General features: G+C 38.1%; 2 protein-coding genes across 9 annotated transcripts in view; one reads left to right on the top strand and one right to left on the bottom strand.

Moving 5' to 3' along the window:
• The window catches only part of LOC129768725 (ADP-ribosylation factor 6), a 56542-nt gene extending 39254 nt beyond the window's left edge, over window positions 1-17288 (bottom strand). For 3 of the 8 annotated variants that reach the window (XR_008741717.1, XM_055770557.1, XM_055770559.1), the window contains exon 1: window positions 16676-17254. The gene's annotated coding sequence lies outside the window, so the exon portion shown is untranslated. Of the gene's footprint in view, window positions 1-15182; window positions 16154-16675 lie in introns of all 8 variants that reach the window. The other 5 variants (XM_055770561.1, XM_055770562.1, XM_055770563.1 and 2 more) reach the window with 3 other exon arrangements.
• A 4444-nt stretch (window positions 17289-21732) lies between these two features.
• LOC129768721 (elongator complex protein 2) lies at window positions 21733-24505 on the top strand. The gene is made up of 5 exons (XM_055770548.1): window positions 21733-21965; window positions 22022-23354; window positions 23418-23718; window positions 23773-24258; window positions 24322-24505. Exons 1-5 carry the CDS (start codon window positions 21843-21845, stop codon window positions 24434-24436), a joined length of 2358 nt encoding a protein of 785 aa, XP_055626523.1. The 5' UTR covers window positions 21733-21842; the 3' UTR covers window positions 24437-24505.
• The last annotated feature ends 1904 nt before the right edge of the window (window positions 24506-26409 follow it).

Genomic DNA, 26409 nt, shown 5'->3' with positions numbered 1-26409 from the left:
ACGACCGGAACCTGTTGGTCAATAGCAATGAAAGTAACAGCCCGAACGTGTTGGCGATTGAGTTGGATTATAGTTTCTGTACAGAATCACTATCGTGCATCGTCAGCAGGCCCACGGGATGACGTTACGGAATTGATTTTTTTGTTCTTCGTTCGTTGGTTTGTGTGCATAGCCCACAAAGCGAATCCAATATTTAATTATCCGCAGAAAGTTCCGTCGATGATTGTTTTCACTGGGAAATACCTCTTCATCTTCCATAATGAACCCGATTTGCCCGATACGTGCTTTAGTAGTTTCATGATTTAAATTCAGACTAATTCGACACCCAAATGAGGGTGTTTTAAGATTCGAAATACAAATTTCTTCGGTTTCTTCAGTCTAGAATTGTATATTCTAGTTTATAATCATAAACTCCCAAGCTCTCAAGGCAATAAAGAGAGATACATATTCTTAGTTCTCGCAGTAGTGATCTAAATTCGTATCCTAGAATCAGATTACAGATCCAGATCCTGAATTTCAATGGTATTATTCGTGACTGAATGTTTTCGGTTCTAAGTTCCAGATGTCATGTTTGCTCCTGTATACTATCCAAATCTAGATTCATTCTGCTCAAAAACTCACAAAATCAAGGGTAAAATAAGTTTCGCATTTCGTTCATCTGTTGGTGTTAGAATCTCACTGATAATTGTTGGGTTCCAATCAGCAAAACAAAATACAATCCGTACGAAATCGCAAGCTGCTCTTAATCAATGGACCCCTCGAAATCAGTGTCCTGTGCAGCGTTGCCAATGTTCCAGTTTAAACTGGATTCTTCCAATTTTTTTTCACTCGATCCAGTCAAACAGTTAAACCCTAAAATCTTCCAGTTTTTTCAAATATTATCTAGTTTTATCTTGTTTTTTATATGTGCGCTATAAGTTTTCCGAATTTCCAGGTCCTCCTAGTTGAGACTAATTGAACTACCATATCAACTAGCAATGTACATAGTCTTACCCAAAAAGGTTCATATAGCCCGTGTGCTATGCAGGCTTTGAGTTTATATAATCATCAAATGTTATAGGCCCTCCAAATCATTTTAAATTTCACAAGACCTTAGTGTCAATGAGTTCCATTGACTTTGATTGATATGAACATAAAACCCAAGTAATCTTGTCCCCTTTTACATCCATGATATATTAGTTTTTAATGGTCTCTCAAAGGATTGTTAGTTCTAAATAGCATTAATATTACACATGATCTAAACTCTCCTATTTGATGCATATTTCGAAAAAAAAATGCAGGCTTTGCATAAAATACATAAGCCCTATAGTGTTTATTTAGCAAGTATGTATACTATGGATATTTTTCCAAAAGTATATTCTCGAGCAGGAGAAAATACTTAAGGATACCTCATTTTGATCTTGATACCCAAATTTAGTTTGGACAAGTCTGATATAAAAGTAAAACACTAAAGAATAATATCATAATTGGAGAGAAATAGCTTTTCAATACCAATATTTTATAACTTCAATACCACAGTAACACTGGAGCAGTGTTGCTTTGGTATTGAATGTGCTCTTTTAAGTATTGAAATAATATTATGGAACCCAATGAAAAAATATTCTAGAATTTTGATACATAGATCACTGCATACATTAGTGCAAAAAGAGAACAGGATTGGTGTTAAATTCCGTGTCCCTATGCACCTCAATTAATCTGGACATGACATGCCATGAAGGACATGATGGGCATGAAGGAAAAATACGAGATTTTTCAGGTTTTACCCAAATGAAACCATATTTTCTAGAAACAAAGATCCTCAAATATGGTTTTACAGTAATGTTCGAGTAGTGGAAAACATCATTTTGATCTCCTCGACTTATATTATTAATTAATTGTTTATTTCGCCATTTTATGAACTGCATATGAATACGACACGAAGCTTCAAAGGAGATTTATTTCTCAATCATCGGAATGGGTAAAAAATCGTTTTAAAGGCAATCTTTTTAAAATAAAACGGTTTTACAGGATCCAGTTTTCTTCCAGTTTTTTTAAAGAACGATCTTCCAGTTTTTTGAAAATTATTATTGGCAACCCTCGTCCTGTGGCACTTCTAGCGATTGTCACTCTTGTTTAGCATCGCAGGCGGCACAACACCATGAATCACAACAACTTCGAAAACAAAAACACCCCTTATCTCCCGTAGTCGTTTCCAAGTTGACAACTTATCTACCATCAAGACACATTCCGGAAAGTTGTCAGACAAAAAAGCACTATTAACACCTTCCCCGTGGCTAGCCGTGGGGCAACGGCTGTGAATAGTAAGTGTGTTTTGAACGGTTCAACAAAAATAGAAACTTCAGCAGAAGCAGATGCCGCCTAAAAAAAGATCACGCCGCTTTTCGCATACAAAAATTCCATCTACCCTAACAATTGAAGCACCACCCGTTTGTGCCGCTCCATCCACAACCGCTCGTATAGGTGTTTTCTCACGAAACATTAAAATGGATTCAGGAGAAAGACGTTCGAAAAAATATCCGCCTGCCCTTCGTTCGGTTCCCACTACCCCTGAGGCGTTATGCTTTCGGCCGTCTGTGTGTATACATCGCAATCCTAGCCAGCCGGCACCACCATATGATTCATCCCGAAAGTGGTCCAACGTGATATCTTTCTTGTTTTGTTTATTATCTCTCAGTTTTTATCGGCTATGTTGTGTGTGTGTGTATGTTCGGGAAAGGATGTGAGTTTGTATCAGCCAGTGTTGGTTGGTGAACCAATCGAAACGTCGGCAATGGAAATCATACTATCCGAACGTATTTATAAAACGGTAAATCCCGAGGAACAATCTCCAGAGTCAAGCTTGCTTTACTAGACGTCTGACTAAATTATACGTACATGTACCATACCATACAAATGAAACACAATTTTGTGCATTACTCGAGAATTAATCAAGCAAATGAAACCAAATTAGACATATTGAGGTTCTAGGGGTCTCCGTAGCCTAATTGGTTGCGTGTCCGCTACTAAGCGAACGATCATGAGCTCATAACTCAGGGCCCCTCAACTGATCATCTTAGTGTGTTATTCTAGCTACTATGTCCACGCAACAATCATCATGTGTCAGTAATCCCGCTCACATTTTCGGTCTGCTGCATCGGTAATTGGCACTATTAATAACGCAACAAAGGAAGCCTCATATCAACAGTCCCGCTGTGAGCAGCCCAACTGTGAACATTCGAACAATAACAATATTCTTACGCCGAAAAAAGGCGACATGTGTTGTGCATCGATAGAATAGAAATTCTCTTGCGCCTAAACGGCTACTGTGTTATAGATAAAACAAATGTTTATCGATAGATAGCGATGCTCTTACGCCACAAATTTCTACATTACTTACTTAATCAAGCAAATGAAACGAAATTTGGCATATGGAGGTTTTAGGGTGCAATAAATGATTTTATGGTGGTTAGCTTCTCCACCCCCCTCTCTTAGAGAAGATTAAACACACAGTTCTGCTTTACTCGAGAATTAATTAAGCAAATGAAACCAAATTTGGCATGTGAAGGTTTTAAGGTGCAATAAATGTTTTTACGGTGGTTAGATACTTCTCCCCCCTCTGAAAATAACCTGATATTATAATGATGGGTTTTGTTAGAAATACTAGGAATTTTATAGTAAAAGATAAATTCAACGGGGTCGATTAGAAGATCAATCAATGAACAGTTCTACGATTGGACCCATGAACTTGCTCATAGTAATAAAAAGTGAATGTTTGAAGGTATTGATAGCAAAAAACAAATTTTGGGCGGGACGAAGTTTGCCGGGTCAGCTAGTGAAAAATAAAATAGGAAATACCTTTTAGATAATAACTCTGGCATTAATTTAAAAACATCATCCACTTAGAATTCATTCAAACTTCGTGAATATGGACATATTAGCTAATTGAGCATCTTTTCAGGTTCAAATCTTTAGTAATGAAACGGATAGTTGTTTGGCCGGATACCGGATATCCGGCATGTTCCGAGGCCGGATAGCTGAATATTCGGCTCTCTTTTTTAGAATACGAAACTGGGAGAAACTGCATGTGTTCATGAAAGATAAATGATTACATTCTAGGGAGAAATGAACACATTTTACATAAAAAATAATGAACGAAGTTTAAATTTTCCGTATAAAATTAATATCATTCAATACAGTATCAAGTTTTCTGCAAGGAATCTTGACCATTTTTTTCTGATAAGGATATTCTATTGCAACGATGATATTTTTTTGTGGATATTTTGAAATAATTTTAAAACACCCAGGTTTTTTTTACGTGGGGGATAAGTACCTCGTAAAAAAACCGCGTTAATTCGAAAATCCGCGTTAATTGGAAAATCCGCGTAAAAAAACCTTGTCACCTAATGAAAAAAAATTTGTTTAGGGACTATCCTTACGTAGAACAGAACTAAAAAGTTGAGTGTTGCTAGTTTCCGAAAACCCGTAGTTTTTTTCCTGCAATTTCTTTGGTTACTGGTAGCTATAGTTCCGTTTTCCTCACGAATGAGGTCATCTGCTGTTGCTAGATGATTCTCTTGTGATTTGTACACTCTACTGCCGATGCACGTGTAGTACCACTGTTGGACCGTCCAGAGCTAAGAAGACAGGGAAAGACATTCACGAATTGCTGCCCGTAAAAACCCCGTCCCGTTGTCCCGGTGAGCTTCCCGTTACCCAACACCTAAAATCCACGTAAGAATCGTGATAAGGTGCGGCACTAATTTCCTTCATAAGCGCTATGCTCCGTAACAAGCACGAATTACCGTAATATGCTCTGAGTGAGCCTAAGAGATTAATGTAAGCTGAGGGAAAGATGTGATATTGTGCTAGTATTTTTTTACGAGGGTACCGCGTAAAAAAACGAGTTAGTTGTAAAATCCGCGTTAATTGAAAAATCCGCGTAAAAAACCGCGTTAATTGGAGAATCCGCGTAAAAAACCGATTTCTTTTCACTGTAGGGGTAGTGGCGGCAAATTGGTCAAGTGGTCACCTGCTTGTTTGGTAGTATAACTATTGACTTTAGATGCCGTATTGATAGTCACCTTATGTTTGAAGAATTTAATGACTTTTGAGTCACCCGTAGTTTCAGTAGAGCTGTCGCATGTCAAAATACAAATAAAAACGTAAATTACTCTCTTGAAAGCCATTCGGCCATAGTTCTGTGCGCATGGGATCTAAGGAATTTCTCATGAAATTTAGTCTATTCAATCTGATATGTTGGACGAATCATCAGTTTGGACGACTGTTAACATATTCTAGGAGAGGTGAACAAAAATTTTGTTTAATCTCAGCGATTAATTAGCATAGAAATTATTTTCATGGGGGCAAAGTGGTCATAGGTGAATAACAACTTACAATGTTCTGTTTACTAAAGCTCATATACCTCGTCACATTCTGCTCTTGAAGAAGATCCTTTCATGGCTTTGACCCAGGATAAATATTCCACTCCAACTAAATCAAGCCTCATTATGCGGAACATTATGTGTTTCTTACTACGTTTTTGTTTTGAAGAGAAAATTTAAATTGAGACTCTAGGTGAAAAGGCCAAGCTTATTTCATACATGCACCTACTATCTCAAATATGATTTGAACAAATTTGGACGAAAGAAACGCATAAATTTATCCCATTTAACTTGATATGTGCGAGTGACCACTTTGCCCCCACTAGGTGACCACTTTACCTCCAAGTAAAAAAAGTTCGAATTTTCACCTTTTTTTCTGATAATGATACTATTTTGAATTTTTATAGTAAAAGCCGTTTGATATCTTGAACAACAATGAGTTGACCTATAATATTCTTCGAGAAACGGGAATTAAATCGGTATGTGGACGCTGGAAATGGGCATCTTCCTTAGGGTGACCACTATTCCCCCACTTCCCCTATATAATCGAATCCTGTATATAATCGAGTCAAAAAAATTTTTTTTCTTATTCGTTTTTTATGCATATTTTTTTTCGTTTATTGAAAATAAAAGAAGAATTTAATTTTTGATTCATCCCCTTGAAGTCAGAAAATACCTTTCTCACATGAAAAAAATATTTTTTTCCAGAATCTCTCAGAATGTGATAGATGATCATATTTGATGAAAAAATCGTTATACGCTTATGTTCGAATTTCAACAATGACAGAGTTATAGAACCTTCTTTTTTGTTTCGGACACTGTTACCTCAAACTGGTTCTACACTAAAAAGTACGCTGCGTAAACCAATTATGTTGCCTTCAATTGAAAGATGAGAGAATTTAGTACAGGATATAGTAGTGAAACATCTAAATTATTTGATTTAATTATTACCAATAAAAAGGAAACAGCGTAATTCAGATTTGTCTAATTTGCGACCAATTAGCATTTTATGTGGATTATCGAAAGCTTTTGAAAAAATTCTCAAAAATCAAATTCAAAGCTTCATACACACGTACCAGCTGCTCAATGAATTTCAGTCAGGCTTTCGACCTGGACACAGTACAACTACTGCTTTACTTAAAGTGCATGATGATGTCAGTAAGATAATTGATAAAAAGGGTGTAGCACTTCTTTTATTGATAGACTTCTCAAAAGCATTTGATCGTGTATCACACTATAAATTGTTACGAAAATTGTCAGACTGTTCGTTTCGCCTTATACAATCATATTTGTCTAACCGATCTCAAGTTGTTTCAGTAGATGGAATTAACTCTCAACCTATCAATATAGTATCAGGAGTTCCACAGGGTTCCATCATGGGCCCGTTACTGTTTTCTTTATACATTAACGATTTACCTTCAATACTGAAATTCAGCAAAATTCACATGTTCGCTGATGATGTACAAATATATATATATATATATATATATATATATATATATATATATATATATATATATATATATATATATATATATATATATATATATATATATATATATATATATATATATATATATATATATATATAGCCTCTATCAATATTCCTATTGAAGAGATGGCAAACCTTTTGAATAAAGACCTGAAGAGAGTTTATAGTTGGTCTCCCCAAAACCTGTTGCCTATAAACGTAGATAAAACTTAGGTGATGTATATTTCAAGTACTAAAAATCGTACCTTGTTACCCGATGTTATCCTTGGTCAAAACATTGTTGGATATGTTGATAAGTATACCAACCTTGGTTTCATTTTACCTTCCAATCTTGATTAGGACTGTCAACTATTTACTATGTGTTCGAAGGTATACAATGTTCTTCGGCATCTACGACTAACGTCCAGTATGGTTAAAGCCGAAGTAAAATTAAAGTTATTCAAATATTTAATTCAACCTCATTTCCTGTATGCCGCAGAGTTCCTCTTGAATGCTTCAGCTAGAGCTTTGAATAAACTACGTATTGCTTTAAACAGCTGCATTCGTTATGTATTCAATCTTAATAGATATTCTCATGTTAGTCACCTTCAAAAGCAATTACTCGAGTGCCCATTCAATGAATATATATGTTAAACTATATTTAAAGTAATCCATTTCCCATCTCCTAAATATTTAAAAGATAACCTACAATCGTTTGAAAGTTCTCGGATGAGAAATTTCGTAATTCCACAGTACAGTACATCACATTACGGCAATACTTCATTTGTGCGGGGCATTGCTCTTTGGAATCTACTTCCAAATGACATTAAAAATAAAAATATTTTAAGTGTATTTCAGCGAGATTGTATGGCTTGGTTCAGCAGGGGAAATCAGCAAAACTTTTGATTTTTTTTAGTTGTTAAGTTAAGAATAGTTAATAGAAAACGTAGCTCTTTGATTATGAATTTCAATGGAAATGAAATAGGATCTGGTTGGGGTAAATTAAAAGGTTTCACTTTACTCTACAACAATTACCATAAATAAATAAAAAAAATAAAATAAATCATGGTCATATTCTTGGTAAATGTTTCCTAGCGTAAAATCGGAGCTTGTTATTTGTTGGACTTTTCTAAAAAAATCATTTAAAATCATGGATTTAGTGTCAGTCCCCAAGGACCAACGCGGGGCTCAACTTGTTTAAAATATAACCTTTCGACTTGAAGAGGCAAAGTATTTTTAATCAGACGAATCCATGTCGGACAAAACACACGAAACATGACACACAGCATTTAACACTTTGTGGTCGTTTGTCTGCTCTCAGTCACTACAGCAAGAACCCATGCTAATCTTATATTTTAGTGAACCAAGCATTAGTTTATAATATTCCTAAACGAAGCTTGATGTCTAGTGAACCTGTTCACGAATCAATACGGTGCTACTATGAGTAATAGATAACGGTACTCAGTATCAAACAAAGTAGTCACCCACACAAAACAACACACAGTGCGTTGAATGCATAGGAATGAGGGACAAAAATCATAACAGCAGAATTTAGCCATTGTAACACTTTGGTGTGGTGGAAAATATTGTTCATTAGTATCAGAACTACTATTTGCATAAATGTCTCATATTATTAGTATAATTGCATAAGTGTCTTAAGCGACAAAATCTTTGTTCATTCTTATCATTTCGGATACGCAAAAATTATTATTTGGGTAACTACTGGTAACTGGTAACTACTGATAACTACTGAACAAGCAAATGTGTTTTAGAAAAAAAAAAGGTAGGTGGCCACACAGATACCCATTATTTTTTTCAATTTGGAATTGGAGTCTCTGAACATGACTCTCGATAATATCATATTCGATTCTAATGAAAAACACGAAATCTATGCCCATAGTACGGGGCTTCTCAATTAAGTTTTATGCTCTTCATCTAGCGTTTCTTCTATGGCTGGGATCAGAATATTAAATGTAAGTTTTCCTTAAGGCAAATTTCTGGATACTAAAAATGTCAGAGGTCTCAAACTCAACGTTTGTCGTTTCAATGACAAATCGTCTCAGTTTGCTCATTGGTGATACATTACCACATATTTCATGCAATAAATAATTGATTTATCATTGACATGAGGGTATATCTATCTAAAACAGAATAAAAAATAATAAATTCTCAGTGTGCTGTATTAAGCGACCCCACATTAGAGCATTGCATTAAGCGACCCCACATTAGAGCATTCGCGATCATGCGCACCGCAACTCGCACCTCGAATGCTCGAATGTTCACTGGAGTGAGAGTTGCAAGGCTCCACCATGGAGTTCACTTTCGTACAGCACACTCCGCTAATAAGACCTTTCTCCGTCGTAGAGATCACCATGTCCACGCTGTTTAGCGACCAGATGATGATAATTAGACATCGTGTGAAATTATGAATATGGAACATCGAAGGCTGCTGCTGCCGCCGCTGTGTCCGTTTCACACTATTCTACAGCGCGAAACTCGTCATGCTGCTTCCCTTCCAAATAATGATGCTGCTGCTGGTATCCACCACACGCACAACTGCCGCAAGCGAGTGAAATTGGGACGGTGTGGCTTAGCTTAGTCGATGTATATCTTGTTGTTTACAACTTTCCATTTCGAAATTCCAGCGATTCGTGAGTATGAGTAGCACGCTCCACCACTGGTAGCTACCCACCAAAAGCGCATTCGTCGAAACTTTCGCGAACGGTGGGAATAAGTGAAAAAATAAACACCCCTTGTGCGCTTCACGAGCCAGCCAATGCAAACTGCTTTCCGTGAGCAGACAATAGAGTGTGGAAAACAATAGATATCTTTTTTTGTTTTCATAGGCACAACATTCTCCACCTGCGACAAAAAGTCACATCAGGCGCACGGAATGAAACCCATCGAACAATCGCTCTTAGGAAGCAGGAACTCAGCACATTTTCCAAAAATGGAAGTGGATGCAACAAAAGAGACTCGAGAGACTTGGCGAGTTTTATAAAAAAAAAACAGCACCACGATCACGCCGGCGGAAAACAAACGAGATAAAGTGAAGGAGAAGGAGGTCACACACGCATAAGCCAGTGTGGAACCAGTTCAACCGGCGAAACTATGCCGGTTTCTATGGCTAGGATTTTATTTTCTAGCGTTTACAGGCCATTTCCCTTACGACCTCAAGACGGTGTTAATTTTGTTAAGAAACACCTGATAGAAGAGGAAGTTGTAGTTGAATTTGGCGATCATTTCGAATGATCACAATAAACATTCGGATGTCGGGGGAGAGCATTTTAACCTCACAACAAGTCTCTATCTTTACTGGATAAGAGATATAGGTTCTTCGCCTTAAAAACTAGTACTCATCTGCATCTCTTCCCGCAAAACGACACACTTCAGCATTTCTACTTTTTCATTTGCATTCTTCATTCAATTCCAATATTTCTTTTCAACTGGGAATACGACAGACTTTTATGTAAAGTTCCAACAAAAAATAATTGTATGAAGAGTGTCGCAAGCGCAAGTCGGGAGCTATAAAGCCAGCGTTACTTCATAGATGGCACTTGGTCATGAGATTCTATCGGATGATATTGTGCTTCTCCATCTTAATGCGGGCCAGAGTGCCGAGTAAATCTGGTTCTTTAGAACAGTTTGAATAATCGAACAAAAACTATGATAAAGCTTCTGCTTTCCCTCTGCAGACATAATCCGTATTTTGAAAGGGGAAAGGATACAGTATGGTTACGTACTTATGGGTTTAGGATGTGTATAATCAACTCACCACGGAAGTCTTGAGGTAGCTTTCTAGTCCCGAACGACATTGTGAATTCATTGGTAATTGAAAATTGAGAAAAGCTTCTTGCATTGAGTCTCCCGTCGAGATTCATAAAACTGTGCTACCACTACATATTCCGAAAAATATAAACTTCTTAAGTCATCTCCAATAATATTGAATCATCGCATCACGAACTTGTAATTTTTCAAATATTTCAACCCCCAACAGCCGTATATATCCGCATGAGTTGACAGGAGAGCAAATGTGTCCACATAGACATCTTGTTTAGCTTATAATAAACTTAAAGATCTCTGTACAGTGTATGGCATACTAGCTTGATGAAAAAGTTTCCGGAATCATCACCGTGTTTCTAACCACCATAGAAACATTTATTGTATCCTAAAACCTCCATATGCCTAATTTGGTTTCATTAACTTCATTAATTTTCGAGTAATGCAGAAATTATATATATATATAGATATATATATATATACTAGGTGACCCGGCAAACTTCGTCCCGCCCAAAACTTTTTTTCGTTATCACATTGACGATTTCTTATTAAGCGCACGTTCATGGGATATGTAATCGTAGAACATATGCGAATTGAATTGTTCGAATTTCCAGAGTTTTCCGAAAATTTTCAATTGTCATGTTTGGTTGGAATATGTTTGGTTGAAATATGTGCATTATTTTTATGGGACCCCCTCTCTTTTCCAGAGGAGGAAGGGGTGTCATACCATCATAGAAACATTTCTCGTACCCAAAAACCTTCACATCCCAAAATTTGGCTCCATTTGCTTGATAAGAAGTGTGTGTTTCATTTGTATGGCAGCCCCCATGCCCTCAGAGAGGGGGTAGGTATGTCAAACCACCATAGAAACGTTTCGTGCCCCCTAGAACCTCCACATGCCAAATATGGCTCAATTTGCTTGATTAGTTCTCGAGTTATGCAGAAATTTGTGTTTCATTTGTATGGGAGGCCCCCTTCCGAGAGGGGGGAGGATTGTCGAGCTACCATAGAAACGTTTATCGATCCCTGAATCCTCTATATGCTAAGTTTGATTCCAATTGTTTGATAAGTTCTCGAGTTGTTCCCTCAGAGAGAGGGGAGGAGTGTCTATTCACCATAGAAACGTTTCGTGTCCCCTGAAACCTTCGCATGCCAAATTTGGCTTCATTTGCTTGATTAGTTTTGTCTTTAATTTGTATTTGTATCATTTGCTTGATTAATTCTCGAGTAATGCAGAAATGTATGTTTCATTTGTTTGGCAGCCCCCCCTAAGAGAGGTGGAGAAGTATTTAACCACCATAGAATCATTTATTGCACCCTAAAACCTCCACGTGCCAAATTTCGTTTCATTTGCTTGATTAATTCTCGGGTAATGCAGAAATTTGTGTTTTATTTGTATGGCCAAATGGTTTTTTCAAACTTTTGACAAAAAAAACAAATAGGTGTAATTATGTTTGTAAAATATTTTTAACAAACATGAAATTTGTACTAAATTTTGACCAAACTTTTTCTGTCAAAAAGTATCAAATATATATTTCCGGTCAAACAGTGGACGTCCACCTTAACTGCTGTCAAAACGTTTTTTATTCACTCAGTTTCAACCCAGTTTCGCACTATGTTCACCCCGAAACCTGTTATACGAATTCGTTTTTAAAGGTGAAGGTGGAAGCTAGCCACAAATGGCTGCCACAATGGCGCTCATTTCTTTCATCTCCCTCCCTCACCCTTCGCCCGAAAATCAATAATTTTGCGAAACAGTGTGGAGAAAATGATCATTTTCGCACACTTCCCATGAAGTAATATCAGCCAAACTCTAATCGATTACTCACAAGATATTAAATTTTCATCTGCTGTCGCACTGTATAGTGAACAACGTCGGAAAACTCGAGCAAGTGCTCTGAAAGTTAAATTTTCATTTTTCAATCTTCGACAATGGTTTTGTTTGTATTGGCGAAAGCATCGTTATTTTTTCGACACTGATGCCAGACAACATCATCGAAACATCTATCAAAACCACTCAATAAAATGTTATTCCTGAGTCACAGCGTTTCATATCATGAAAATCAATAGAATGAAATTGTGTTGATATCAGTACAATCATTATTTTTACGTTTAATGGGTCTATAATGTAAGTTTTAGCAACTTCAACATTGGGTAAGAAAATTGTATTGCAGAGCTCGGAACACTGCAGCCGTCTATGCTTTCAAAAACAATAAACGGAAAAGTACTACATTCAATCAAAATGTCTCGGCCAACGAAGAGAAGAGTTAAGGCTCTCCAACGTGAATATGTGAAAACAATACGACCAACGAAGGAAAATATGAAGGAATTATCAGCATGCGGAAGAACTTGTTAATATCAAAAGAGGCCCAATTCGCATGTGTTATAAATTTGCTCATGTTACGCTCGCGTATAATCAGTATTGTCAGTGTCAATGAAGCGCCACACAGTCTGATAAGTGAATTGATCTATTTACATGTGCTTCGCTCTTCTCTCACAAACACTATTACCCCATTTTTACACGTGGGTTTACCTATACTACTACAATGGCTAGCTTCCACCTTCACCTTAAAACTGAGTCAGTGCCACACTGACTCTGTAATAAAAAAACGTTTTCAGTTTCACGAATGCGGTGGTTTGTTGGTGTGCGTTGTATAGTCTGATTTGTTTATATTTGCGACGACAAATGTACAGTGTCGACGTCTGGTGGAGATATTAGTGCTTGGGAGGTAAACTATTCTCTATAAGATCAGAAGGGCAAAGTGCAGTGTAAAAATATAAAAGTTTGAATGAAAATTTTTACTTCATATTGTTTGATTACCTAACACATGTAGTCCTGACACTCACTTAACCATTTGTCGATGCATTTCCTGTTTGTTCCACAAATAATTACTATTATAATATAAAATCATCATTAGACACAGTTTTCGTTCAATGTTTCTGCGATATCGGAAAAAAACCCTCTTATTTCATCACACAAAATAAATATTCGATACGTTAAAGTAAATTTTCATTCCTAATTTTGATTTTGAGAGCATGTTTATTCCTCCTGAATATCCATAATAATTTTCGCCTCCCAATGAAAGCACACGGAGCATAATGCCGTCTACACGAATATACTCTTCAAAATCAGAATCCGAATTGGATTACGATTCAAATAATACAAAAGCAAGAGCAGCAGGTTTTCCATTTTCATAGTCTCTATTTTTAGATTTTCCAAAACAATACTTGGAACTTGACAGTTCAGTATAGTTGTATTGGTGAACCCGAGTGCCAACCCGTGAAACATCTCAGTGCGAAACTAACAGCTTTCGGGGCGAAGTAGTGCGACACTGAGTGCGAAACTGAGTGAATAAAAAAACGTTTTGACAGCAGTTAGTGCGGCACTGGGGTTGAAACTGAACAAAAACGAATTCGCTATTAGTTTCGCACTGAGATGTTTTACGGGTTCGCACTCGGGTTCAACAATACAACTATACTGAACTGTCAAGTTCCGAGTATTGTTTTGGAAACTCTAAAAAAGAGACTATGGAAATGTAAAACCTGCTGCTTTTTTTTATTATTGAAATCGTTATCCAATTCCAAATTCTGATTTTGAGGAGTATATTCGCTTAGACGGCATTAAGCTTCGTGTGCTTTCATTGATGGTGGATATTCAGGTGAAATAAACATGCTTTCAAAATCAAAATTATGAATGAAAATTTACTTTAACGTGTTGAATATTTATTTTATGTAATGAATAAAAAGTTGTTTTTTTCCGAAATTGCATGAATATATTGAATGAAAACTGTGTCTGATGATGATTTTATATTATAATAGTATTTATTTGTGGAACAAACAGGAATTCATCGACAAATGGTTAAGTGAGTGTCAGGACTACATGTGTTAGGTAATCAAACAATATGTAGCAAAAATTTTTATTGAAACTTTTATATTTTTACACTGCACTTGACCCTTCTGATCTGATAGAGAATAATTTACCTCCCAACCTCTAATATCGCCACCAGACGTCGACACTGTATATTTGTCATCGAAAATATAAACAAATCAGACTATATAACGCACACCAACAAACCACCGCATTCGTGAAACTGAAAACGTTTTTTTATTACAGTCAGTTTGGCACTAACTCAGTTTTAAAAAAGGAATTCGCTATTACATAGATTATATGTACATTTAATCAAAGGATAAATATCGTCAAAGTTACCATCCAATGGTATAAAAAAAGAATCATAGAAAGAAAATGTGTAATCCTCGAAAACGTGATGCAGAGGAAATTGAAATGCTATCCAATATAGAAAAAGAATTTAGATGACAGGAGAAAAGGACATTAAAGGAAGAAATACCAACAAAGGCAAAGAAAATGAACAAACACAAAGAATTCCTTTACACACACAGTCAGTTGAGACGCATCAAAATAATTCCAACTGTTGACGAAATGATGCAATTGGTCATCGATGAGCTTCAAACAGTTTGCTCCAATTATGCAATTATTCATATCACGTACTTTCGTGTGGGGCATTCAACTGTTATGCGCTCCAGATTACTTCCAGTGCTACACAGTTACTCACGCTTTTTCCAGTAAATTTGGCTTTTAACCAATTCCAGTTATAATGAGCAGCGCACAAAATCGACGATATCCAAAATATTCCTCTCTCCCTCGGGAATCAATTGAACGGATGACTGAATTCTTTCACCATTAAATCCCAACGGGAACCTCCGCTTACGGTGGATACACGATGACGCCTGAAGAGGTGTAATTTCCAACTTGCTGATTCTACCATCAATGTTGCACACTCATCTGCTCCCACGTAAACAGACCTTGCTCGATAACGCTTCCGCGCTGGACCACTTTCCTTTCGACCAAAAGCGCACACTAGTTTTCATTCTCGTATCAAAAACGGTGTCCGTTGCGATGTGTCACTTGCCATTAACAACAAAAACAACAGATGTACTCTTCGCTTCCGCGATGATGATGTCAATCAATGAAACTACCATAAACACAAAACGCGTCGGCTACGTTACAAGCACCAACACACACGAACATCCGGTGAGTATTTTTTATACACTTGAGGGAAACCAGCATAACAAAAATCGATGAATACCGCCCTATTTGATCGATTCTCACTTGCTGTTGCGGCACTTATACATCAATGAAGAGCACTGGATTTTTTTCTTTTTATCTCATTCTGCGACAGCATAAAAAAAACCTTGAGTACGAGTGTTGGTGTGTCTTTGAAAAGCAATCAATTCCACGAATTTCCGCAAATTGATCATTAAAAATTTATTGCTTGTACATTTTTTTTTACCACAGCACTTTTTGTTAACGTTAACGATTCCGACACTACGAATCACGGTAACACTCTTATCGCAGTCGTTGTTTCTTCCGAAAAAGTTTCCCTAAGAAAACTGCACTTTGAGTAGTCGGGAAGGCGTTGCTATTCGATGAATGTCCACTGCTGATGTCCCTTTCTCTGTCATAGCTTTACACCGAAACCCTTATAAGTTCTTCTCGCTCTTAGCTATGTTCTGCTGCTGAGATCTAGAGATGTATGCGTTTATCCAAAATAACGACTATTATGATTTTTGGCCCTTTGAAAAATGTAACCCATCGATTTAACAGAGCAAGAGAGCTTTACGTCCCAAAAACAAGAACGGAGTTGCCAGTATTACATTCCGCAGAAAAACAAACGCCCTATTTCGGGTACGAGTACCCGAAAGAGGTACTCGTAGGTTCATCATTTGTTCCAATTAGATCATGTGAAGCAAAGACATTCAGTCGTGTATTTGAATAATAGCATGAAATAGCAGGATTAATTAATTCCATAAATTCCATTACTAATGTTCAACACACAATTGAATTGGCAACCGGTTTCCCATACAACACACGTCATGTTGATAGGAAAAGTTAGGTTTATCGAAAAATTAAAAATATATGAAGATCCTCCCAGCAAGTTGGAACAATGCAAGCTGGACAAAATACATGATTACAAACGTAATTTTTGCAGCTCAAACGCAACAATACCCGAAACTATCAAACACCGAGACTAGAGACAAATCTTACCACTTCACCACATACACAATTAGCAGCAAAAATCGAGCAATTAGCGACGGGAGCTCCGAGCGATGAATGTGACGCACACCGCCTCACCGCTGCGTGTGATTCCCTATCCGTTTTCAACTGCCAATTTCCAGGAACTTGCCCTCACAACCCGTGGAACAGGGCGGCGATATTTCCGCTAGTGGTTTTGCACAAAATTTGCAAAATTAACAGGAAACAAAATTACGATCCTTTCGCGAACGCGTACGCACGCACACACACATACATCCGCCGAGGCAGTACTTTCTCCTGTAGCTCTCTTTTCTTCTCACGATTCGGTGCCTCTTGCTCTGGCAATCATATTCCTCCGTTGCTTGACGTCTTTTTTTTCTACTCACACCAGTCGATGAGTACGATTTTTTTGAACGACAAAACGTAACATTTGTATCATCTGCATAGCACGGAAAAACAAAACTTAAAAATATACACCACAATGATTGCCGAAAAAGAAGAAATTACTCGGAATAACGGTTGGTGAAGCGACGGTAGCAATCGTAAAAACAGCTCGCCTTCCGACTCACCAAAGAAGACTGAAAGATTGTGGTGTTGGGTGAGACCGAACGTGCGAGCTGAGAGATAACACCCCTTGTAGGAGCAGCATAAATTTATGTTGTCGCGAGAGAATTGGAATTTCTGACAGATGAGCGCTCTGTGAGATGCAGGGATGTGTTCCAACAGGAATGTCAGCACTGAGAGAAATATTTAGTAAATATAACGAATTTTTTGGTAAATAATACCAATCTGTAGTCACTTTCGACCGTACTAATAAACACGTATGTCAAGCAAAACCATGAATCGTAAGCCCAATATCGGCTACATTTTCCCGCTGAAAATGCACGTATCAGAATTATATCCATATTATACTTCCGTATTGCATTATGGCAACAATGAAAATGGTTAATACGCGTTTTTCTCACCAGTTTTCAGATATGACATTATTCAGGTTTACAAATGTTATCGAGTAAAATGTACTAAACTCTTGTAGGGATGCGGGTTTGTTGACAAAATGTATAAAAAATTTGTACATTCTACTAATTTTGCATTACCAAATGTATTTGGTAGTTTTCGACCGGAGATTTTTCTAAGTGAGACATTGTAGAAAATGTCAAACAGAGTTGTCATTTTGGTAGAAAAACAAGTACAGTAAAGCACCGATCATCCCGAACGCGAAATCCGCAAGGAAACGTCAAAATTATGATTAACAGGCCTTATAATACGAAAATTGTGCTTTTTTGCGGATGACTACTTCTTTCATTGAGGGTGCCTAATCAAAAAACAGATCACATTATTATGAAATAAATTTATCGGTAATAACTATTTTTGCAACACACGAACTTTAAAAATTTTACTTAGTCATCTGTAAGTTACAATATATATATATATATATATATATATATATATATATATATATATATATATATATATATTTATATATATATACCATTGTGAATCAAAAGCAGCGTTCTTTCTATGGATACAGTCAGGGTTGCCACATATACAGAATATTCTGTATGTATTTTACAGATTTTTCACGAAATTCCAGATACAGAATCTCTATATACTAAATTACATATTTTCAGCAGAGATGCAGAATTTACAGTTTTTTTTCTTTAAATTCAATTTAAAATATTTATTTTATTACAGTGCACAGTGCACATATCTACCTGGATTTATAAAAATGTTGAACGCAACGTAACGAGATGGCTTTCGTTGGAGGCAGTTGTTAAGTGAAATCTTGAGCGATTTGGAGTGCGTAAACTATTCTTATCGTTCCATGTTCCATGTATCAATATTGGGTCATTGGAACGATCCTATGACTAAACCGATTATGCCGCTTCTAAACTTTTCTTCTACCGCTCTTCAATAACGTTTTCAATCAGAAAATTCTCAATTTTACAATCTTTATAATGAGACAAGAATATTATTGTTGATCATGTTGGGTAAATTATGTTTGAAGAGCTACGTGCAATTCGCTGATGCTGATATTGATGTGAAAAATTTTGAAGACTTCTGAGGAAGCCTGAGGATGTTTACGCTGGTATCGGTGCAAAAAAGCTGGAAAAGGATTGGATTTCACATTTAAACCGATTTGTCGTCACCTCTATATTGAACTCGTGAAACCGATTTCAAAGCGATTTGAATTCAGCGAGTCGGTCGAAACGGCGGCCTGCGGATTTCGTCAAGATACCAAACCTTAATGATATGATGCGTCAATTCCTCAAGTCGTTGAGGCAGGTAATAAGCAAGACTTGGATAACGAATTCAGGCTACTCAAGATGAATCTTATGGGGCAAAAAGTGAGTAAGAGTCCCAGCGGTTGGATGTCAAAAGGCATGGCGAGACATTTTTATATCCATTGTTAAGGTCTATTTGTAAGACACGAATAGAGCGAATATTTTCGCATTAAAATGTCAACAAAGCAAAGTCCGAAAATCGGTTGACACTCACATTTATAGACTCTATTTTCAAACCGAAGAACTATGTATCGGCTCAGGGACGAGTTTCAAGGATGAAATTGACAAGAAATTTGAAGGCAAAGATCGATAAAACTATGTATAAACATTATATAATTCAGAGGAGCATGAATAATTTTTTTTTATTATTTATTTTTTTTTTGTATTAATACGCCTTCAATAAATAATAAAAATAAATTCAAAATGAAAATAAACCTTTATTTTATTTTATTTTCCTCAATTTTTCGACACATATTTTTTATAAAGAATTTTTTGCTAAAATACAGATATACAGTTTTTTTTCAGAAAATTTTACAGAATTAAATTTGGCAACCATGGACACAGTGGAGAGAGGAAATATTACAACTTAAGCTCCTCCCGTTGATAACATATTTGGTATAAAAGGCAGGATTCGCGATTTCTAGCACATTTCTAGCATTTATACCAGCCTGAGTGCTGGCTTTTGGAGTTCCTTCCCTCATGCATTTGTTCTGTGCGTTTCTACTTTTTATAAATAACGTGTAAATCGCTCGCTGAACATGCAATGATTCTTCTACGGATACTGTGGTGAAACGGAGAAAACGAATATTGCTGTTTAAGCTTCCTCCGTTTGCATCTATTAATGGCAAGTAAATGAATGCATGTTCGCTAAAGAATTGATTGTGGGCTCACTCTCAGAATTCTAAAAGAAAGAGGCTGTTCTAAATGGCTTTTTACATGGACAAAAGTGAATGACGACGACGCCCAAATTATGGCCTCACATTAAAAGTCGCCACCAGACGTCGACACTGTACTACTCACATCGCCAATGTCCAATTATAGGTCAAAATTGTCTCCAATGCGACACTGTGGAGATCAACAAAAATGTAATGGATAAATCCATTGGCGATAATATTGCTTATTGCATGTTACTAGTTGATAGTTCCTTATTGCTCCGGTGTACGAGCCGCTATATGAAGACGTTATCACGGTGCTTGAATCGGAGACGATCGAAACGGAAGCACGACTGGGCATCGATACTAGATCTCGTTTCAGTTTTGGCCCATTTTGTTATAGTGTTTTGTAAAACTATGTGTACAAATGGTGCGCGACTAATACGAAACTGGTATGGCTGGATAACAAAACTCAATTCACTGCTGAGTTGGTGATGGTTTGTGCGTCGAAAATGGTGAATGATGTGGCACAATCGAAACTAGAGGGAAGTTCAGTCGCACGGGACCTGCTGAAGGCAATGTTTTACTGGTGGTGGAATAGTACAATAATTTAACGGTGAACCACATTGCGAACAAATAACTCAAAAAGTCGCGAATGTTTTTGTTTTTGTTCACGTTCACGTTCATATTAAAAGTTCGCCAGTTTGTATAAAGTAAATAAACATCGAGCTTCAATAAAGTAATTCGGACAAAATATACAGTTGTTCACAAAGCAACTCGAAGCAACGAAGATTTTCGAGTAGTGCAGGGATCCGATTGAATAAAATTGCATCCATATGGAAATTTTCACTGAAAAATCGAGAGTTCCTTTATATATGCTTTTTTTGTTCACGATGAAATAATTTTCAAAATGTCTTGCGACTGTAATAATGTAGTTTATTCACAGTTTAAATAATAAAGACCACTGTTCAACTCGTTTATAACTTTAATTTATTCGCTGCTAACTTCAATGCGTCCGTCCGCAACCAAACGTAACAATTCTCTCCCTTCCAGTATGCCTTTTTCCCAATTCCTCTCTCCTTACCAAGTATATTTAATTCAGGTACATATAATTAAGTTTTCTATTAATAGTAGAACTGTACAGCGACATTCGAACGTGAACATAACGGTGGAAAATTTTGACGTCTATATTCACCACTGTTTTCGCGTTCACGTTCACCGGCGAACTATGGTGAATTTACCTGCATCTCGATTCCACAGTGGAAATTCAGAATCGTAGGGAAATATTGAATTATTCCATTTTCAACATTATGAATTGTATTTAAATATGTTTTTGAGCTAGAATATGTTTCTTCCTATCGTTTCAAGATGTTTTCCTCGCGTTGTTCGGTTGAAATATTTTGACGTTTCTATTAGGGCAAGACACTTTTACCACTTTCGCCTATGTCGATTGGGTTTGGTCCTCGAAAGGTTTGCAAAATGAAAAAGTCGATCACGCGGATTGCAAAGTTTCAAATCTGATCGTGCTCCGGAATATGGGTGAATATATTGAATTCACGCTTAACTTTTCAATAGGACCCATCTGTTATGATCGATTCTCTTCATCGACATTCTCTATCGCTAATAACTCAGCGGTAAAAGCGTGTCCTGATCTGTTCGATAACCAGGAGTGTAGAAAGTAACCTCGTTGATCAAAGTGTGTGCCTAAACTGGCACAAAGTCTGTCTGCGAGGCTGTGGTAATTGAAAAAGAAAGACAATAAAGAGAATCGATCAAAACAGATAGGTCCTATTGAAAAGTTAAGCGTAAATTCTGTTTGTCGTTTCGTGATGCAAATTACAAAAATATATCCCAAGTGCACAAACAAAACTATTGCAGAATCCATCTCATCTGTTAAGTCAAAGTGTTCATGTAAACAAAAACAAACATTGCGTGTTGAACACGTTGGGTGTTCTCAAACAGAGTTCGATATAACCGAGAATTAATTGCATTGCTTATATTATCGATGCTGATATTGAATCCAGGATGGAAATAAAGAATCTTTACACATCCGTGGCCTGCAATCGTACACCAGGAGCATTAGACTGGGGCCAAGATGGTCTCATTTACTACGCTGCGTGTCATGCGATTTCAGTTTTTGACCCCAATGTAGGTGAACAGTATGTTAAATTTCGTCAATTAATATTATTCTACATTGATTTCAGTTTCACGGTTCATCCAAAATTATTCAAACCCTAAGTGGTCATAAAGCTCGCGTAAATACCGTTAAAAAACTTAACGCTCATTCAAACGAGACTTCAGTTGATCTGATTTCCGGTTCGGATGATGCTACTTGTATCCTATGGAACACTCGAGATGCATTGCAGCCCATCAAGCATAGGTTGCAGGGGCACACCAAGGGAATTACCCATGTTGCCGCCATCTACCAACATGAAAACCTAACTGTGGCCACAGGATCGGTTGACAGCAGCATTAAGCTGTGGCGAAACGATGGTCAGGCGTTTAAGTGTTTCCAAACGATTGATCTGAAAACAAGCTTCTGCTTCGCGTTGAAATTTCTCCAGCTGCCCGGATCTGAGTGCCTGATGCTTGCGTATGCTTCGGATAATGATGCGATAAATTTGTGCACTGTCTCGAATGATGAATTCGTTCCGGTGGAGAAGCTAACGGGTCATTCTGATTGGGTGCGAGGATTGGATTGCGTGGAGGATGTGGACAGTGAAGATTTGCTGCTGGCCAGCTCATCGCAGGACAGTTTTATTCGGCTGTGGAGAATATCCAAGCGGGAGCATATCGAAGCTCAAAAATCATTCGAAGAGTTTTCTGCCGATGAAGATATCGTATTGGAGGAGAGAGTTTTTAGTGTGACACATCAAGGAAGCAGTTTCTTCTACGCTCTATCGCTGGAATCGGTTTTGCAAGGTCATGAAGGATGGGTTTATGGGGTTCATTTTCACAAACAAGGCTCGAATCTTCGCCTGCTTTCCAGTTCGATTGATAAAACATTGATAGTTTGGGCTCCTTCCGAGTCGGGCATCTGGTTCGAGAGTGTAAGAGTTGGAGAGGTTGGCGGAGGTTCTCTTGGGTTTTATGGGGGAAAGATGTCACCGGATGGTCGGGCCATTCTAGGTCATGGATTCCAAGGGAGTCTTCATTTGTGGCATCAAGATAAGGCAGACGACAAACTTTGGACTCCTGGAATTATAGTGGGAGGGCACTTTGAGTCAGTTCGAGATTTAACTTGGGAACCGGAAGGCCAGTTTTTAGTAACGCTTTCTGCAGATCAAACCACAAGAATACATGCCGGGTGGAAACGGGATGATGCAAACGAAAGTACTCAAACATGGCATGAGATCGCACGACCTCAAGTTCATGGCTATGACATGCAGTGTTTGTGTATGCTATCAAGGTATCGATTTGCTAGTGGGGCAGAGGAAAAGATCGTTCGGATATTCCAAGCACCGGGAAATTATGTAGAAAATTTGCGGCAGCTTTGTGGGATTACGAGCGATTCTGAAGGGGACAACATTCTTAAAAGTACGGCGTATTTATTTTCTTGTTGGTAAAATATGGAGAAATGTTTTTAATTTTCGTTTCCAGCCACACCGAAAGGAGCCTCAGTACCGTCACTAGGTCTTTCCAATAAACCTGTTTATAATATCGAAGCTGAACGTGAAACAAAACACGTTAAGGACATCTATCCGGAGCACTATTTTACCCCGGCAAGTATGGAAACACCTCCGACGGAGGAAACTCTGATGCAGAATACGTTGTGGCCGGAGATGCAGAAGCTTTACGGACATGGTTATGAAATCTATGCATTAGCGGCTACATCGAACGGAAGATTTCTAGCATCTGCAAGTCGCGCAACGTCCACTGAACACGCCAAAATTCTCATATGGTAAGCCATGACCATTATAATTCAATATAGAGTTCATATAATACCCTTCCGTAGGAACACTGCAACGTGGAAGATTATTCAAAAACTCGAGGCACACCAACTCACGGTCACCCAGATAGCATTCGCCCCTAACAATGCCCTGCTGTTGGGTGTTTCGAGGGATCGAACTTTGTCGGTATTTGAGAATAAGGTCACAGACGACGGAGATTGTGATTTTCAGCTTATTACTCACACCAACAAAAAAACGAGTGTCCACACACGGATCATTTGGTGCTGTGATTGGTCACACGACTCGTTACATTTTTCCACGGGATCACGCGATGGAAAGGTGGTCCTGTGGGGACGTGATGAGTCTGCTGCGGGTCTGTATGCCAGCCAAGCGGTGATCGAACTCAAAGGAGAATCAGTCACTGCTGTGGCATTCGCCAAACAGAAAATTGAGGATGATCGATACCTGGTGGCGACTGGGTTGGAAACGGGCATCGTTCATTTGTATGCGGTTCGGCAGGACTGGAAGTTGCTAGTCAAGATAGACCATTCGTAAGTATTTGTCGTGCACCTTATTCGATGTAATATCGAAGTGTAATTATCATTTCTCATCAGGTGTGGTCACCATTTGACGGTAAAGCGTCTTGCTTTCAAACCTTCTAGCAGTAAAATTCAGCTTGCAAGCTGTGGAGAGGATAATTTGGTTCGAATATACGATATTTGTTTTTAGTAAAACGCTAATACTAAACATCTACGTCTATGTGTATTGATTCTATCCGACAGAACGATTTTAATCCGACATGGGCGAGAATGTGAATCATGCCAATCTTTTATTTTAATCTAAACTGACCAGACGTCCCGCGTTACGCGGGACAGTCCCGCATTTCAACAAAATGTCCCGCGTAAGATTATGTCCCGCGAAACGTCCCGCATTTGGCAAAAGAAACGAAAATGTCTCGCGATATCAATATATTTCATTATTACAATTTGATCATGTTGATTTCATTGAATGGATGAACCACAAAAAAAACTTTTATTTGACATTATTTGACATTATATTTCAAGAGATCTTCCAATGCATCCAAAGATACGTCGAGCTGGTTTCATCGCACCGACAGTGTACTTTTTATTTAGAGAGTGTCAAATGGAAACGACAGCAACAAAATTAGAAAAAGTTTTTTATAAAAGTCCCCTATTGATCCGCAGGGACCAACGCGAGTCAGACGAAAAGTTCATCTTTGGTCCCCTAGCTCGGTCAGGGCTCAACGTGTTAAATGAGCCGGAATAACTAGTGTATACGAAACAGGAAGAGACAGGGTTGTTTGATGAAGTATCGTGAATGAAACGCTTGGCGGCCTTACGGAAGTTGGCCGGAACCTCAACCATGGTCCATGAAAAGATGTATGTCAGCTAGGCTGGTAGGCTGTCTCTCCATTTTGACCATTCGCCCAAAAGTTTTTTTTTTCATCGCCTTCCGAAATTAGTCCATTTTTTTAATGCGTAATACGTTAACACTAAAATCGATGAAAAATGGATTGGAATTTTCGAGCGTTCCATTCGATAATTGGAAGAAAATTGTAGAATTTCAATCGTGCTTGCCAGACCTAAATGCTCTGACCGAGTGAGAGATTTTCAGGCGTAAACAAAATCTAAACCACCTAAAAATCACATCTGAGTAATTACAGGTCAGGTTTCGTTGCGTTCCTTCCTCCGCCATCCTGTCGGTCGTACTTTCAGTGCGCTGCGCTGAGCGGTGGACTGAACAACTCGTATCGAGAAATATTAATTCCGTCATCGATTCAACAGGGAGTAAAACAGGATGTCACACATTATATCATTACACGGGAACCTCCGGTGGCCTCAAAGCCACGTCGTATGCATCCATAAAAACTTCAAGCAGCAAAGACGAGTTCCAAATCATGTGCGAAATGGGAATATGTCGCTCTCCGAGCAGCAGCTGGGCAAGCCCTCTTCATTGTGTTCCCAAAAAAAGTGGTGAATGGAGGTTTGTGGGCGATTATCGCTTGAATAAAGCTACAACCCCTGACAGGTACCTCGTACCCCAAGCATGGCTGAGCGTCAGCAAGCATGGCTGAGTATAAGGAACACATCAAAGTTGTCCTCGAACGCCTCAAGCGAACGGTCTGTCAATAAATGCCGAATAGTGTGTTTTTTTCGGAACCACAGGTAGAATTTCTAGGATATTTAATTGATAAGGACGGAATACGTTCCATTGCATCACGTGTCCGCGCTGTTCTCGAATATAAGATACCAACAATGGTGAAAGATTTGCGTCGTTTCCTGGCATTGACGCAAATTGAAACGCGTGTAGCGCGAGTAACTTGTCACGATATAGCGCCTGTTTTTGTGACTAATGAAAACAGATAGAACGGCGCAAATTGGCCAGGTGACACGAGATGGTGCAGTGCTCGTGAGACACGACTCGCGTGACGTTGTGGCCGAACCACAGTTTCTCGTGCTGGTCGTGCCGGCTATGGTGGTTGTATTGGTGAATAGTCATATAGAGCCGTGAGTCTGACATTGTATGGTTGTGCCGGTTGGTTGATTGTGTTAGTAAATGAATATATCGCGAACTCTGTGTGAATCAGACATTCTATGCGAGTGGCATGTTATTCACACCAAACTGCAACTCAATATGCGCAGCGCCACGCTACGTTTGTGACACATATGAATCGTGTTGGT

This window comes from Toxorhynchites rutilus, chromosome 2 (assembly GCF_029784135.1).
Source record: "Toxorhynchites rutilus septentrionalis strain SRP chromosome 2, ASM2978413v1, whole genome shotgun sequence".
In the NCBI taxonomy this organism is placed as follows: Eukaryota; Metazoa; Arthropoda; class Insecta; order Diptera; family Culicidae; genus Toxorhynchites; species Toxorhynchites rutilus.
Note: the sequence above shows the minus strand (reverse complement) of the source record. Positions and strands in the feature narration are given on the sequence as shown.

Bases quoted from the DNA above. Each gene is read 5' to 3' on its own strand.
- LOC129768721 (XM_055770548.1), top strand. From the start codon at position 21,843: ATGGAAATAAAGAATCTTTACACATCCGTGGCCTGCAATCGTACACCA. The intron at 23,719-23,772 runs GTAAGCCATGAC...ACCCTTCCGTAG, and splicing joins CACGCCAAAATTCTCATATG to GAACACTGCAACGTGGAAGA. The intron at 24,259-24,321 runs GTAAGTATTTGT...ATTTCTCATCAG, and splicing joins CTAGTCAAGATAGACCATTC to GTGTGGTCACCATTTGACGG.